General features: G+C 41.4%; 1 protein-coding gene across 1 annotated transcript in view; it reads right to left on the bottom strand.

Annotated features, from left to right (window-relative positions):
* The window catches only part of Abca13 (ATP binding cassette subfamily A member 13), a 403,635-nt gene extending 392,176 nt beyond the window's left edge, over positions 1-11,459 (bottom strand). Inside the window, exons 1-2 of the mRNA XM_051164717.1 lie at positions 11,354-11,459; positions 9,796-9,919 (exon numbers count right to left, since the gene is read on the bottom strand). Coding sequence (XP_051020674.1) covers positions 9,796-9,919; positions 11,354-11,459 — 230 coding nt within the window. The remainder of the gene's footprint in view (positions 1-9,795; positions 9,920-11,353) is intronic.
* Between the last annotated feature and the right edge of the window lie 3,125 nt (positions 11,460-14,584).

The raw sequence follows: 14,584 nt of genomic DNA, 5'->3' as shown, positions 1-14,584 counted from the left end.
CCTTGTGGCTTACTCAGCCTGCATTCTCATAGCTCCCAGAATCCCTAGCCCAGGAGTGACACTGCCAACAGTGGGATGGGCCTCCACATCAATCACTACTACAAAGTGAGTCCAGGACAGTCAAGGGTACAAAGAGAAAATTTGTCTCAGAAAAAAACAAAAACAAAAACAAAACAAAAACAAAACAAAACAACAAAAAAAAAAAAAAACAAAGAAAGAAAGAAAGAAAAGAAAAGAAAAAGGGGGAAAAGGAAAATGCACTACATATTTGCCTACAGGACAAACTTAATGGATGTATTTTCTCAATTATGGTTTCTTCTTCTCTGCTAACTCCAGCTTGTGTCAACTTGCCATAAAACTAGGCAGAGCAATTGACTCTTTGTCATCTTTACACAAAAACATATTACTATCACACTAGCACCCTCCTTTTCTCATTTGGCACCAGGATAGTATGATAACATTAAGAGGCACAGAATAAAATATTACAACTTTTAAGACCTACAGTCTTTTAAAACTCAAACATTTTGAAATTTTTGTCTCAGAGAATTTTGGGTGACTATTCGATAGAAAGCTGTCTCTCTCATCTTCTCATTTGGAAAGCTACTAACCTGCACTCCCAGCATACTCAGGTAATCAAGTTTATTCCTCCTCAAGTCTCTGATGGAGTTGAAGACTAGGTAGCTTAGTTTTACAATGAAGCTTAGTTGTTTAGGGGTTAAGATGCTTTTAGGTCTAGGTAGATGTTTTAAGTTGATGATAACAAGATGTGATGGAGATTGATCTACATTCAGAATTTTAGACACACCAAGATAGGAAAGATGTTTTCTTCAAGGTGATCAAATACAAACAGCCAAAACACTATGAATGTAACATTTACATAATCCCTGATTGTGCCATTGTTCTTCTTGCTATAGGTAGTTTATTGTATATGTGTGTAATAATATAAACATATATGTAAAAATAAAAAATGTTTAATTAATTAAAAATTAAAATAAAAATTTAAAAATTTAAAGTCTCTCTCAAAGTTTAAAACCTCTTCACAACACCCAAAACTCCCTAAAACATCCAACATCCCCCAAAACTTCAAAGACTCTCCAAAATTCCAGAGTATTTCAATTATGGACTCTAGTAAAATCATAATATGGTAAATACTTTTTTTATTCCAAGAAGGAAGAGCCAGGGCACAGTCATAATCAGATCAAAGCCAAACTAAACTCCAGCAGTGTAAAACCTGGCAGCAGACATCTTGGACTCATTCCAAATCTTCTGGGTTCCTTCAAAAGACTTGGAAAGCCATTCATAGCACACAAAGCTTGTCTCCTAGGCTCAGGCTTGTTCCATTCTACACCAGCTATTGTCCCTAGTAGCTGTGCCATGCTACTGGCATCTACAAAATGTGGCGGTCTCCACTACAGCAGGGCTGTGCCTTTATCCTTAGGCTGTCCTGTGCTGTCTTTGGAGACTCTGACTAGGCCACACTGTCAAGCCTTAAGATCTCTCCATGACTCCTCCAATACTGGGGTTTTCACTGCTGCTGAGGCTTTACTTTCACCACTGGCCTGTCTTCATCTCTCACCATCTCTAGCCCCAGCTGCTCTCCATGACACCTTCATGCCTTATAGCCAGTACCACCTGGGTGACTCTTACTAAGTTTGGCTTCCAGCATGAGGGACAGCCATGACCACCTCTGGAACACAGTTTCTGTGAGCTAACTCTGAGGAAACACTTTCCAGATTTCAAATATCCTGGCAAAAACAAATGTTTCATTTTAGTCATTCTTTTATCTTCCAATTCTACAGTTCTAGCTGACAAGACACTACAGACTCTTAAGACAAAACACACAAATGACCATGGTAGAATCTTTGCTTCCCTCTGAAACTTCACCGTCCAAGCCTCTATTGTCTGCACTGCTCTCAGAAGTATCTTCCTAGTTCCCACAATAGCCCATTAAACTCTAAACACACAATGGCTTCCCCAGCCCAAAGTCTTTTCACAGTTATCCCCAGAATATGGTCACACTCTCACAGCAATGTTACCAACTTCTGACTTAGTTTCTATTGCCGTAGTAGAGTACATGACCATAAGCAAGTTGAGGAGGATATGGTTTACGTCATGTTACAATTCCACACCACCACCACCACCACCAAATACACCTCTACCACCACCACCACCACCTCCACCTCCACCACCACCACCAAATACACCACCACCACCACCACCACCACCTCCACCACCACCACCACCACCACCACAACCATCACCACCACCACCACTACCACCTCCACCACCACCACCACCACCACAACCATCACCACCACCACCACTACCACCTCCACCACCACCAACACCACCTCCACCAACAACAACACCACCACCACTACCACCAACACCACCTCCACCACCAACACAACCACCTCCACCCACCAGGAAGGCTGCTCTGGATGAAGCAGGAGGATTTAGCTATTCAGAAAAAAGGTGGGTCCTGGGTCAGTCAGAGCATCTCAAAAGCCACACAGGACAAAATGTGAAACACAAGAGTGAAAATGTGAGGCAGAAACAGGTGATAAACAAGACAGAAAGGCAGCAGCAGAGAAAAACAGGAGAGGAGGAAAATGATCGCAAAGAGGTTAGAAATACTGTAGACTGGGAAAAACAAACATAGTGGTGGTCATGGCATGTATGAGGCAGGGGGTGTGGGGCGGGTCTATGACTGAAGGTGCCTACAGAGGCCAGAAGAGGGAATCAGGGTCCCATGGAGTGAAGTTATGAAGTTGTCTCTCCCAACTGATGGGAGTGCTGGGAACAGAACTCAGGTCCTCTGCAAGGGCAGTACATGCTCTCAGCCACTAAGCCATCTCTCCAGCCCGTAACTTTTCTTCTTAGTAGAAGCAGTTTTCTCAGCAGAAATTGGGAGCAAAAGTCTAGACTAGGTGGAGGGCAAGAAACGTTATGCAGGACAGAGCAAAGAACATGCCGGCAAGGCTGACTCCAAGCCGCCCCTTAACCTCTTAAAGATGATTAGCAGCAGGAAGGGCATATGAGTACCACAGAACATTTCACATTGGCTTTTATTCACTTTATCTTGAGCTGGGAGGGATTCCCTAACAAAACACTCTGTGGGAATATCCCCTTAATCTGCCATTGGCAGTGACTGTGGTTTTGCTCTGAAATCCTCTTATTGGAGCAGAGGGGAAACTTCGTACAAAGCCAAGAATGAGGAAGCTGATTTTCATAATCTTACTGCACTCAGAGCATACTTGAAGGTTTTTTCCAAGGTAAGCTTCCCCCAGGCCATTAGGAAGATCCTGGCCAATTAGCCATGGGGATATCCAACTGGCTTCTAAATGAAAACATGTTTTCAGGTATTTGTAAACTAAGTCAGAAGGAAGTTTTGTTGCTATTGTTTGGCTTTTTTTTTTTTAACCTTGAACTTCAGAATTCATACTTGAAAACGCATGAAAACAAATGAGCGACAATTGGCAGAGCAGGTCTGAAAGCCAGGCTCTCCCTCAGAGTTGCTTCTTTCTGGCAGTTTGCCTTTTTCTCACTCCTTTTGCTGTTAATTCTGTTTTCATCATACATTTCCCACACCTCTGAGTTGGCCCTCCTCCAAACCTAGAGGTATTTTAGTCTCAGTTCTTAAAATCCTAGTAATGCTGGAAATTTTTGCAACTGAAAATGGTTTCGAGAGTGTGAGATAAACGTATGAGGTTGACTTTATAATTCCCAAGTTTCTGAAAATTAGGATATGACCGGGAAAATGAAGGAGTACACAGACCAAAAAAAAGTTATTTCTTCGAGTTAAAAGAAAAAGGTATACCAAACCAACACTGATGCTTCTCCAACTAGTTCATAAAATTAAAAAAAAAAAGAAAAGAAAAAGAAAAAGAACACTCTCAGTTTCGTGGTAAGACAGTATTATCTGATAATCAAAGCCAGATAAAAACACAACAAAAATAAAGATTATTGACCAATTTCCTGGACATACATAGATACAAAATTTTTCAACAAAATAATTGCAAGCCAAATTCAAGAGTACATCAAAAAAAATTCATCATAATCAAGTTGGCTTTATTTTAGAAGTACAGGTTCAATACATGTAAAGCAGTAACTAGGACCCATCACATATACTCAGAAATCACAGGATCTTAATAGAGAAAAGGCCTTTGATATAATTTGCCACCTTTTCATGAAAAAGGTTCTGAAGAAACCGTGAACAGAAGGAAGATGCTTCAGCAGACCAGCTAGGGTCAGGTGATAGGGGAAGCCGGCTCTCTGTTACTGAGGACTTGGGGAGGGGGAAGCAAGATGAAGGAGGGAAGGTGGGACCAGGAGGAGGCTACAATTGGGATGTAAAGTAAATAAATTAAAAATTTAAAAATTAAATAGAAAGAAAGAAAAGCATGCAAGATCTGACTAGGATTTTTTTGCATGCTTTCCAATCATTTCCCCCTGGCGGGGCTCCCTTGTCAGGCCACTGTGGTAGAGGATGTGCTCAGTCCTGATGCGACTTCATGTGCTGGGATGGGTGGGGGGTAGAGAAAAGGAGATATGGGGAAGAGGGAGGGAGGGTGGGACCAGAAGGAGAGGAGGGAGGGGGCTATGACTGGGATATAAAGTGAATAAATGAATTAATTATTTTTTTTAAAAAGTCAGGAACATGCTTCAGTAAAATAAAGGAGAACGTATGTGTGTATGTATCTCCCACATTGTCCTAAATGAGGAACAAGTGAAAGCATTTCCTCTAAAATCAGGACTTGGAAAGATGTGTGTCCACTTTCTCCACTCTTACTCGATGTAGTACTGGAAGTCTTGGTTAGAGCAGTAAAACAAGACAGCAAAGCAAAGGAACACACATAGGAAAGGAAGAAGGCAAGGTACCTTAATTGCAAATAATACAATTCTCAAAAATACTCTATTCCAAATGCTGATAAACACATGTAGCAAAATGGCAGATTACAAAATTAACATACTAAAATTAGTAACATTTCTATATAACAATGACAAACACACTGAGAAGAAAATAAGGTAAGCAATGGCATTCCAGAAGCCTTAAAAAATACCCTGCAATGACTCTAATCAAGGAAGTAAAAGACTTCTACAATTAAAACTACAACACTCTTAGGAGAAGTTTAAGAAGGTACTAGAAAGTGGAAGAATCACACTTATAGAGTAGATATTTTGAAAATGGCTATCCTACAAAAAACAATTTGTAGATTCAATATTATCCCCAAGAAATTTTTAATGTTATTCATCACAGAAGTTTAAAAAAAAAAAAAACTTAAAATTTATTTAGAAGCACAAAAGCCCTCAGATAGCCATAGCTATCCTAAGCAAAATAAAAATAATAATAAAATAAACAAGACATAAAATGCCACACTTTACTTCAAGTTCCATCACAAAGCTGTAGTACAAAAACAGCATGGTAAGGGACGAAAACAGGCACTTAGATCAATAGAACAGAAGATCCTAAAATAGGGACCTGGTTTTTTACAAAGTTGCCAAAAATACTCATTGGAGAAAAGACATCCTCTTTAACAAATGGTGCAGGAAATTTGGATATTACTTGTAGAAGACTGAAATTAGATCCTTATGTCTCATCCTGAGCATGCACATGCATATGCGCACACACACACAAATTCTAACAGGTGGTTCTTTGTGAGTTCGAGGCCAGCCTAATTTACAGAGTGAGTTCCAGGACAGCCAGAGCTACACAGAGAAACCATGTCTCTAAATAAACAAAAGATTTGCACTTAATACTTAGAACTCTGAGACTAGTATGGGCAAAACTAGGGAAAGCATTTCAAGACATGTACTTCCTGAGTAAGATCAGAGTTGCTCAGGACTTAAAATGAACACTTAGCAAATGGAATTAAATGGCTTCTGTTATACTAAAAGAAACTGTCACCTGATTGAAGAGGCAGTGCATAAAACAGGATAAAATCTGTGCCACTTATCACCTGAGGATTAATATCTAAAAATACGCAAAGAACTAAGAAAGCAGAGCACCAAAGGGTGAGCTTACGAACTGAACAGTGGGCTGTTTGTTTGTTTGTTTTACATCCAGACCAGTTTTCCCCTCCTTCCTCTCCTCCCAGTTCCCCTCTTCCCACCCCACTTGCCCATCTATGCACTCTTCTTCTGTTTCTTTTCAGAAAAGGGCCAGCCTGGGTAAATATCAACCAGTCATGGCATATCAAGTTGCTGTAAGATCAGGCACTTCCTGTTCTCTGAAGGCTAGACAAAGCAACCCAGTAGCGAGAAAGGGTCCCAAAGGCAAGCAACAGAGTCAGAGACAGCCCCTTCTCACTGTGTAGCCTTGGCTGTCCTGGGCTCACTTTGTAGACCAGGCTGGCCTCATAGCGATCTGCCTGCCTCTGGCCCCCGAGGGCTGAGATTAAAGGCATGAGCCACCATGATAGTTCTTAAAACAAGAAAGAAACTGGATGTTTTTCAAAATTTTCAACATCCTTAGGCATTAGAAAATGCTAATCAAATGTACTTTGAGAGTCCTTGTCACTAAATCAGAATAATTAACATAAAAGAAAAAACAGCAAATGCTGATGGGTGTGAAGAAAAGAGAATTCTCACTCAATTATTGGTAGGAGTGTGAATTTGTGTGGCCATTACGGAAATCTGTGTAGAAGATTCTCAAAAAAATAAAACACAAAACAAAACAAAAAACCCTCCTAAGCATAAACCTAAAACACTATACTATGTCTATGTTTTTTTTTTTTTTTTCAAGACAGGTTCTCTGTATAGCCTTGGCTGTCCTGAATCCGCTTGTAGACCAGGCTGGCCTCAAACTCACAGAGATCTGCCTGCCTCTGCCTCCCAAGTGCTGGGATTAAAGGCATGTGCCACCACTGCCTGGCATAAAAATGAGCCGACTTATGGAACTTTTTTGTTTTGGTTTTGGTTTTGGTTTTTGGTGTTTCGAGACAGAGTTTCTCTGAATAGCCTTGGTTGTAGCCTCGAATTCTCAGAGATCTGCCTGCCTCTGCCTCCCAAGTGCTGGGATTAAAGGCATGCGTCACCACTGCCCAGCTGTCTATGTTTATAAAACACTACACTGTGTCTATTCAATATATCAAGAAAACGAAATAAACCTAGATGTCAATAAACAGATGAATGGATAAAGAAAATTCAAGACATATACAGAGTAGGATTTTTCTCATCATAAAGAAAAATTAATTTATGAAATTTATAGAAAAATACATTGATCTGGAAATCATATATAATGTGGTAACTCAAGCTTTCAAAGGCAAACATCACATCTTCTCCTTCATATGTTTCTATTTTTAATATATGTGTGTTTATGTGGGAGTGGATGTGGAGATATTCCAAGAAACTAGAAGGGTCTTACAGAGGTAGGAAAGAGGCCTCAAGGGAGAAAGGTGGGAGGATAATAAAATCCTCATACAGTTGAAAGGGGAATAGTGGGTGGTGAGAAAGTGTAAGAAAGTGTAAGTGGGGATGGGGAGACAGAAGATACTAGAAGATAGAAGAAGGTTAGTCAAAAGTTATCATGCATGAACATGCCATAAGAAAACCTGTTACCTTGTAAGCTAATTAAAGAGTGAAACAACATATAACAAAATATTTATGCCTAGCCTGTAGTCTGAGCATTCTCTGTGAGGCAGGGCTATCATGATCTGGAGGCCAGTCTGGGCTACATCCCAAGATTTTATCTCTGAATAAACAAAACAAGATCTGGTGAGATAGTTCAGACGGTGAAGGCATTTGCTTCAAGGCCTGATGACCTGAGTTCAATCCTTGGTACCCACATAGTAGAAAGAAAATCAACTGCCCCAGATTTTCCTTTAATATCTGAGTAGTCATGTGCAAACACACATACACACACACGGAGAGAGAGGGGGGAGGGGGGAGAATATTGAAATATTAAATATTTTAAAATTGATAACAGGTGCATCCATTCTACTAAGAACTTATTATACTCTCACTGGTCTAATGCTTGATTCTGTGTCCTGTACTGTGTCACACGTTCTGCCCTTTGCCCCTAGCATTCACCATAATTGAGATAGGTGGGTGAGAAGCCCTGGTCACAGACAATATAAGTTTTCCACTGAACTAGCAAATCAAAAGGTACTAACACCAATCCATATAACTTTTTTGGCTATAAAAATGTAATCTTTCCACTTCCACATTATCTTGACTTTCTATGCTGAGTAAGACACCATAGGAGACCTGAAATAAGGGTGACAGTAACTCTCAATCTCCAGTGTTCCCTGGAAATCTTGGGCTCTTCATTCTTTTATTTTGCATATGTGTAAGAGAGGAATGAGATCAAGAAGCATTTCAGGACCATTATTTATATGACTTCAAAAAGGTCTCCTGTGTTTTTATACACATATCTCAGAAGAGCAGGCACCTGCCAAGGTCCCAACATTTGCATCTTTGCCCTACAACTTCACGTCAATACTCGGCCCCTAAAATAATATTAGGAGGTGGGAAGGACAACTGGTCATGAGGGAGGAAATTTGGTAACCAGGATTAGTGCTTTTGTAAATTAGGCTCCAGACACACCCATTGGACTTTCCACCATTTGATGATGTAAGTTGAAGACATTTTATGTAAACACTATGTCTTTACCAAACACTGATACTTCAGTATTGGACATCCCAGTAGCCAAAACTGTGAAAAAACTCAATGTGTACTCTTTATGTGTTTCAGTAAAGCTATCCAGTTCAGGATATTTTGTTACATAAACAGCACCACTCATAATTATTTTAGCCATTGTGTCTAAAATTCTCTAAAAGCGTCTGTTTTAAGTGGGAAGATGGGGATGGCGTGCTGGCTCTGCAGTTAAGAGCACTTGCTGCTCTTGCAGAAGACTTGGGTTTGGTTCCCAGAACCTACATGGTAGGCTACAACCACCCAGAACTTCAGTTCCAGGGGATCCAGCCCCCTCTTCCTACTTCTGTTGGCACCAGGCACAAGCAAAGTGCATATACATGCATTCAGGCAAAACGTACACATAAAATTAAAAAAATCTAAGGTTGAAAGATAAACATCTTCAGCTTTAATGTTCACTGTGCATAAACTCAACTGTACACTGTGCAACCTGCTAAACTCAAAACATGGTTATCAGCGAGTCACTTCTTTCCAACTCTTTATTCCACCTCAGAAAAGTTCTAAGATAATTTTGGATTGTCCAAGTTAAACTTCTTAATTTTTGAATTTTGTCACTTGAACCAAGTCCTGCTTTGGCTCTTAGTTAGCAATACCGAATAAGGCCATGGGGGGCTCTCTTGGCCTAGCTCAGCATTGTGAGACTCTGAGAAGGTAGTAAAGCCATGAAGCATCTGAGGAGGGTTAGCGCAGAGAGAAAAGTGGTGACTGGCTGCTCTTTCACCTGATCATGACTTGGCACAAGAGCTCAGTCAACTTATAGCACAGGAAGAACCCCTAGACGACAGCCTGAAAACCATTCGTTTTCCAACTACTGCCAAATAAAAAACTGACTAAGCAAGTAATTTTGAAGTCAGAGTTTAACTACAGGAAAGTATTAAGTGCAGATAGAATTTTCTCATCGACAGTTAACATGCTATGTATCTCAAAACACAGAGGACATCAGTAAGAACGATGGTTATGTGAATCTGAGCAACAAAATGTATTTAACTCTGAAATCTAGTCTTTTACTGTCTCTGACACAACCTAGATTACTAAGCATGCATAAAGAGCACATGAGATTGTAGGAGTCAGGGGCTTTGGGGAGAAAGAGCAGCATACAAAACCTTTTTAGGAATTCTGAAAAGATTGTATTTCTCATACCGAAAATGGTGATTCATGGAACTCTCAAAGCTGGTGTTTCTACAACTTGACCCAGTGTTACAAAGAAGTCCTTGAACAAAAGGGAGAACACCCCGGCTGGGCAGATCTCTGGCTTGCAAGTAACCTGGACACAAACACAAGAAAGAAATTAGTTCTGGGAGATCCAAGATGGTGGCACCGAGCACGCACAGTGTCTGAGCAGCAGGACAGAGTCTAGGTACCCGGCTGGGAGCTACAGACCACAAGACCCAGTGAGGCCATGGTAAGAGGGGTCCACACAGTGCAGAGCACAGGTGGGTGTTGCCTCAGACCATCCAACTGGTCCACAAGGACTGATGCCCAGTCCTCAGAGACTGGCTGCACACCCACCAACGAGTTGCATCTGCGTTCTGTATCTCAGACTCTGTGTCTGGGACTGAACTGTGGTCGGTGAAGCACCAGTATCTGGAACTGTTGTCCCAGAGAGAACCCAGGAGAATGGGTGGATGTGACCTCAGACCACCCCACCAGTCCACAAAAAGCCCAGGGTCTGAAGGGTGCAGGCAAGCTCACCAAAGCCCAGCCCAACGCAAGCTCATGGGACGTACTTTCTCTCTCTGTCTCTCTCTGTGTCTCTCTCTGTCTCTCTCTGTCTGTCTTCCCCTCTGTCTGTCTGTCTCTCTCTCTCTCTCTCTCTCTCTCTCTCTCTCTCTCTCTCTCTCTCTCTCTCTCTCTCTCTCTCTCTCCCCGAACTGTGGGCTACAGATCACAAGCATCAGTGTCTGCTGGCCCAGGAGGGAGCCCAGAGTGTGGAGCTAAGATAGATCTGACCTTGGATCACCCCACCTGGCCATGGAGGGACCCAGGGCCCAGGTATGGAAGGGTCAGGCATCTGTGGAGGCATCCTCCAAGTCCCAGCCAAACACCTCAGGCTAGCGCAAGTGCTCGTGCTTGCATATGCGAGGGCAGTACCCATGCTCTCTGTCTGGCTGACTGAACCAAGGCCCCAGGGCCTGGGTAGGCACGTGCCCCAAGCCCAGCCAAACACCGCAGGCCATCATGCTGTTCACACACACACACACACATACACACACACACACACACACACACACACACACACACACACACAATATTCTGCTGCATTCAAGAAACACATATCAGCTGCAAAGATAGCCATTACCTCATAGTAAAAGGCTGGAAAAAGGTCTTCCAAGCAAACAGACACAAGAAGCAAGATGGAGTAGCCATTCTAATATCTAATGAAATAGACTTTCAACCAAAATTAATCAAAAGAGATGAGGAAAAACACTTCATACTCATCAAAGGAAAATTCAACCAAGATGACATCATTATTCTGAACATCTATGCCCCAAATACAAGGGCATCCACATTTGTAAAAGAAACATAAATAAAGTTTAAACCACACATTGATCCTTATATATTAATAGTGGGAGATTTCAACACCCCACTTTCACCAAAGGATAGATCAATGAAACAGAAGCTAAACCGAGAAATAATGACACTAACTGATGTCATGAATCAAATAGCGAAAACCAAAAACTCACGTGACAGCACATACTAGTGAGGATGTGGAAAAAGGCAAATACTCCTCCATTGCACTCCCATTGCATATACCCAAAAGAAAGTCCACCATACATTAAGGACATCTGTTCAACCATGTTCATCGCAGCCTTATTCATAATAGCCAGAATCTGGAAACAACCTACATGTCCCTCATTTGAAGAACGGATAAAGAAACTGTGGTACATTTACACTATGGATACTACTCAGCTATTAAAAACAAGGAAATCCTGAAATTTGCAGCCAAATGGATGGAACTAGGAATGATCATCCTGGTTGAGTTAACCCAGACCCAGAAAGATACACATGGTATATACTAACTTATAATTGGAGACTAGCCAACATGGATGTCCTCTGAGAGTCTTCACTCAGTGGGGGATCAGGACAGATGTTGGGACTTACTATTGGACTCCAGGTAAGAATGGTATGGAAGAATGGAGAGATAGAAGCACCCTGAGGGTCCAGGTGCCCCATAAGAAGACCATCAAGGCTGGCATATCTGTACCCATAGGGGTCTGTACCAACCAAGGACAATGCATGCAGTAAACATAGACCCCCCCCCCCGATTCAGATGTAGCCAATGGATAGCTTATTGTCCAAGGTTGTGGGGAGAATGGGGACTGCCTCTTGACATGAGCTCTAGTGCCCCTATTTGACTACTTCCCCTTGGTGGGGAGGCCTGGTGGCACTTGGAGGAAGGAGAAACAGGCTATAGGCTGTGATCATATGGTGAGGGAGGAAGTACCCTTCTGTCATAGGTCTAGTGGAGGGGAGTAGGGTGAAAGAGTGAGGGAGGGGGAACAGGAAGAGAAAGATACAAGTGAGGGGATAACAATTGGGTTATATTCTGACTAAATTATTTTATTAAAAAAAATAAGAATTAAAATTCTATTTGAAATTAAAAAAAGAAATTAGTTCTGACACTTTTACCCAAAGTAGGGTGCTATGCGTAATGACCTTGCCTCCCTGTCCAGTTGCATATAATAACATGCTGAGCTTCTGTGGAGGCCAGTGGCTGTTCCATCCAAGAGTCCTGCACACTAGAACCCATATTTTCTGTGCTCATGTGCCCCTGTGTTTGTTCTTTCTTTATTTCTTTGATGTTCCTATTAGGTCAGTCCCTGAAACCATGCAGGACATAGAAGGTGGTGCCCAAAGAGGGTCCTGAAAATTAGACACTGATGAGGGGGACCACTCATTGATGAGAAAAGGGGAATGATCTTCTAAGAGGCACACTTTTAATGATATAAAGAAAGAAAGGAGGGTAATGGAACAAATAAAGAAACTGAAGGGTGAGCATTTCAAGATAAACAGTTATATATTAATAAGAAGAATCTAGATATAGGCAATTACATGGGAATAGGTAGACTCTATAACGAGGCAGTTACACATTAACATGTAGAACTGAGATATAGGCACTTAAGTGTTACTATTTACAAAGAGATTTTTTGGAACAAATGAAATTGAGAAATAGGTAGTTTTACGTTGATGGTTTGGATATTTGGTGAAATCACGGAATGGGGTGGACACGTCACAGCTTCATTGGTTCTTGGGCTGTGTTATTGTAGTATGTTCTTGATTTTCAGGGAATAAGGAAATGAATTTTTTTAACTTGATAAAAAAATAAATTATAGAAAAAGTAATGGGTAAGCACATGACTGAATGACTCAGAAAGAAAAACAAAAACAAAACAAACAAAAAAAAATCATACAGGTGAAGCACGCCTGGTGGTACAATTCTGGGCTGGCTAGATACTTGTCACTATCAAAAGTTGGGTGAAGGTAAAACCAATCAATGAAGAAGCCCTCTGGGCCCATTTGTTTTCATCCCATGGCTGGGTCATATCCTCCCACAACTGTCCTCCATTTTGAGGGCATTTCTCTAACTACCTGGAGTACCCCTGGGCTCCATCCATTCAACTTTGAAGGGTGGGTTACAGTCCTGTGATTTAGACAATATTTAATTTCTCACATGGATTATGAATGCATGAGCAGATATAATTGGGAAATAATTGAGACTTACCTCCTGGATGTTTGGACCCACAGTAATGATGACATGAATATGGTCCAATTACACTGACTCATAGTAAATAAGCAAAAAAGCTTATGATCAGATTCTTTCTCCTGCTGATATCCTTGCCTAGCTGAAGCCTTCAGTCCCTTTAGCATGCAACCTAAGCTGTATTTCTACTGGGCATAGCAGCTGATAGGATCCTTCTGGTCATCCTCATGGTCTGGCATCAAGTAGTGCAGCAAACCACCCCTGCACTAAGCATGAAGATTCATCCTGAAAAATCTAAGAAATAAGGGATAAAAGATTGTAGGGAGCAAGTGAGGTCCTGGGCAAAGCTTGACATGGGCACAGCCATGGCAAGGACTCCAGTGACTCAACACCTTCCCCAGATGAAGATCAGATGGATGGCAAAGCCTTCCTCTGATCCATACGTGGATGTTGAAAGAGTCCACCATAGCTGTCTCCATATTTATGACCTAGAGACTACTTCCCTACAGACCCTGTTCCTACTGAAAAATAACCCTGCTCCCTTGTTTAGGTGTGTGTAACAACCACGCTTACTCATTTCTCTGTGTAATAATAACCCTGTTTCCCTCATTCGGCTGTGTATAATAGCCCTACCTTCTGTTCAGCTGTACGCAATAATCTATATTTCTATTCAACTACATATAATACACCTGCTGCACTTTGAGGGCGATACAGCTCCTCCATCAGAGAGCCAAGACAACCCATCTGGGTGTAACATTTCTTCATCCCTTGCTGCCTGTACTCATGGCTCCAGGACCCAAGCCATGCAAGGACACAACTGGATATCCATTCTACAGATTTAGACTCCATAACATTGTATTATTTACCCTGTGAGTAACTTAAAAGATACCTGAGGAATTACTTGAGGACTATAAAACCCTTTTATACTTTGCACTCCCTCCCCAGTGTCTGCACTCACACTACCAAATGGTGTAACTGCTGCTGTATTTAACTAGCTTCCCCCACAATGCAGTAGTCTCTCTTCTGTTACATAGCCAAGCCACTGGCACAGCCCTCTGCAAAGCAACCATGGGTGGGAAGAATAAAATGAATGTTTTTAAGTTTGGGTGAGAGCTTTCAGATAAAAGCCAACATGGATTCTTAAACATTTACATGAAATTTCTAAATATCATATAGTACAAAAAAAATGCACTACTACATAGAATACTAGCAAAACCTTTCAGGAACA

This window comes from Acomys russatus, chromosome 22, assembly GCF_903995435.1.
Source record: "Acomys russatus chromosome 22, mAcoRus1.1, whole genome shotgun sequence".
Classification (NCBI taxonomy): Eukaryota; Metazoa; Chordata; class Mammalia; order Rodentia; family Muridae; genus Acomys; species Acomys russatus.
This window is presented reverse-complemented; position numbering and strand designations above follow the sequence as displayed.